The following is a 2073-nucleotide window of genomic DNA, read 5'->3' as shown; positions in this document are numbered from 1 at the left end:
AAAGACACACACATATCTATATTTTTCATGCAATGCATCGGTTCGGTACATTTTAATTTAACATTTTAACTTTCTTGTTCCCCTCCAGTAGCTGAACAAATTCTCATGTAGTTTCACTATAATGACTATCAATCAAACGATAATTCAGTATACATCATGGGAATGAGAGGGAGAGGGGGGAGGGGGGGGTATTGAGTGCTGGTGTGTGTTGCTTCTCGGTGCTTCTATAAAAGGAGTGTGTTCCTTTGTGGAGACGGTGACGCAGACACTGCGCTGGTTGCTGGGTGTATAAGAGGCTCCGCTCGTGCTCCGGGTCGACGCACACACATGGGGAAGCAACCGGGCTGGTAAGATTGCGATAGCCTCGTCTCGGTGCCTGGAGACGCTTGAAAGAACATGGAGTTGCACGCAACTGAGAAGATGTACCTTCCCGTTGATGGCATCCTCGAACTGTTCAACTCTCTCACCGGACATCACGAATCAGACATTACGCACCCGGTTGTTCAGAGCGCAGCCCTCACCCCAGTGCCGCAGCACCCCAACGTCTCGAAGACCAGCATGGGCATCATCAAAACGGTGAAAGGGCGCTTGAAACAACAAGATAAAAGAGCCGTTTCTCCAAGCAGATCTCCCAGTTCGGGCAACCGGCAGGTTTCGACCGACCGACTCCCCAAAAGGTCCGTGGGTCTGCTGGAGCTGGGTCTGACCAAGCGCAGGAACTGCCTCAGAATAGTTGTGCTGGGCGCGCCCAAAGTGGGTAAAACCAACATCCTCCACCGGTTCTTGGGTAAAGACTTTGAAGAACACTACGAACCCACAGCCGAGGACTTCCACAGAAAACTGTTCCACATCGGAGGGGAGGCGTATCAGATCGATCTGCTGGACGCCGCTAGTGAGAGGGACTTCCCTGCCAAACGGAGGTTATCCATACTGACAGGTGAGCCCGATGGCCGTTAAGCATCACTGCAGTTGATTTAAGTATCAATACGATGTTTAGAAAGAGAGAGAAGTCGTGCATTGCACATTAAAATGCGAAATGTATCCCATTGCCATTAATTAATCAAGTGATGCTCTCTTGTCCCCTCTCCAGGTGACACCTTCCTGCTCGTGTTCAGTTTGGAAGACAGGGAGTCCTTCAACGAAGTCTGCGAGCGGCTCAACGAGATCAAGGCCGCCAGGGCGAAGCTACTGAACTTAAAGCATCCCGCGAGAGTGCCGGTCGTGATCTGCGGAAACAAAGCGGACGTGGCGGCGCCGAGAGCCGTCAGACGGTCCGAGGTGACGGAGACACTCGGCGAGGACATCGCGTTCTTCGAAACCTCCGCGAAAGACGGCACCGGCATGGACGGCGTGTTCCGGGCTCTCGCCACTCTGGGCGGACTGCCGGACGAGACGAGCCCGACGCGCCATCAGATCATCTCCATCCCCAGCTACCAGTCGATGTGCGTCGGCCGGCGAGGCAGGAGAGGGAGCCGGGGGCTCGGCGCGCCCTGTGCCGCCGTGGACACGCTGGCGCGCCGCCCGAGCTTCACCAGCGACCTGCGGCTCGTGCTGCGATCCAGCACCAAGCACAACAAACCCGAGAGGTGTCACATTCAATGAATGGTGCGTCTGCTCGAAAAAACCAATTGTAGTAGTATGCTGCAATGTCATATTATGTAAGGAGTTATACTCTGTCGCACCTGGCTGGACCGGTGCTTTCATCTTTTGTCTTTTTTTTTTTATGTAACTGTATATATATGAGCCTATAATAAAACATTTCTAATTGTCACAAAGTGCCTCTGCTCTATCATTCAAACGGGCCGGTGGAGACAGAGATGTTGTTCAGATTGTGTTCACGGACTACAGCGATCGATTTGTTTTTCGAGTGATGATGCAAAAGAAGAGCATACGTGTGTGGGAGGGAGCTCCTTGGTGTAAGGAGATGACTCACTGCGACCTTAAACGTCTTCTAGTATTTGGCATCCTACACACACACACACACACACAAGATTGTTCACAATCACATCCTCCCACGGCGCTGTGACTGGCATCAAGAGCTGAGGTGTTACGATGCCTGATTAATCAGCGACA

At 52.2% G+C, this 2073-nt stretch overlaps 1 protein-coding gene across 1 annotated transcript; it reads left to right on the top strand.

The window, feature by feature from the left end:
- The first annotated feature begins 255 nt into the window (after positions 1-255).
- On the top strand, positions 256-1770 carry rasd2 (RASD family member 2). The gene is made up of 2 exons (XM_034539643.1): positions 256-937; positions 1091-1770. The coding sequence occupies exons 1-2, from the start codon at positions 397-399 to the stop codon at positions 1600-1602; spliced, it is 1053 nt and encodes a 350-aa protein (XP_034395534.1). The 5' UTR covers positions 256-396; the 3' UTR covers positions 1603-1770.
- The last annotated feature ends 303 nt before the right edge of the window (positions 1771-2073 follow it).

Source organism: Cyclopterus lumpus, chromosome 8, assembly GCF_009769545.1.
Source record: "Cyclopterus lumpus isolate fCycLum1 chromosome 8, fCycLum1.pri, whole genome shotgun sequence".
Lineage (NCBI taxonomy): Eukaryota > Metazoa > Chordata > Actinopteri > Perciformes > Cyclopteridae > Cyclopterus > Cyclopterus lumpus.
Note: the sequence above shows the minus strand (reverse complement) of the source record. Positions and strands in the feature narration are given on the sequence as shown.

Excerpts from the sequence above, each read along its gene's own strand:
- rasd2 (XM_034539643.1), top strand. The coding sequence starts at position 397 with ATGGAGTTGCACGCAACTGAGAAGATGTACCTTCCCGTTGATGGCATC. Across the intron at positions 938-1,090 it reads GAGGTTATCCATACTGACAG|GTGACACCTTCCTGCTCGTG; the intron begins GTGAGCCCGATG and ends TCCCCTCTCCAG.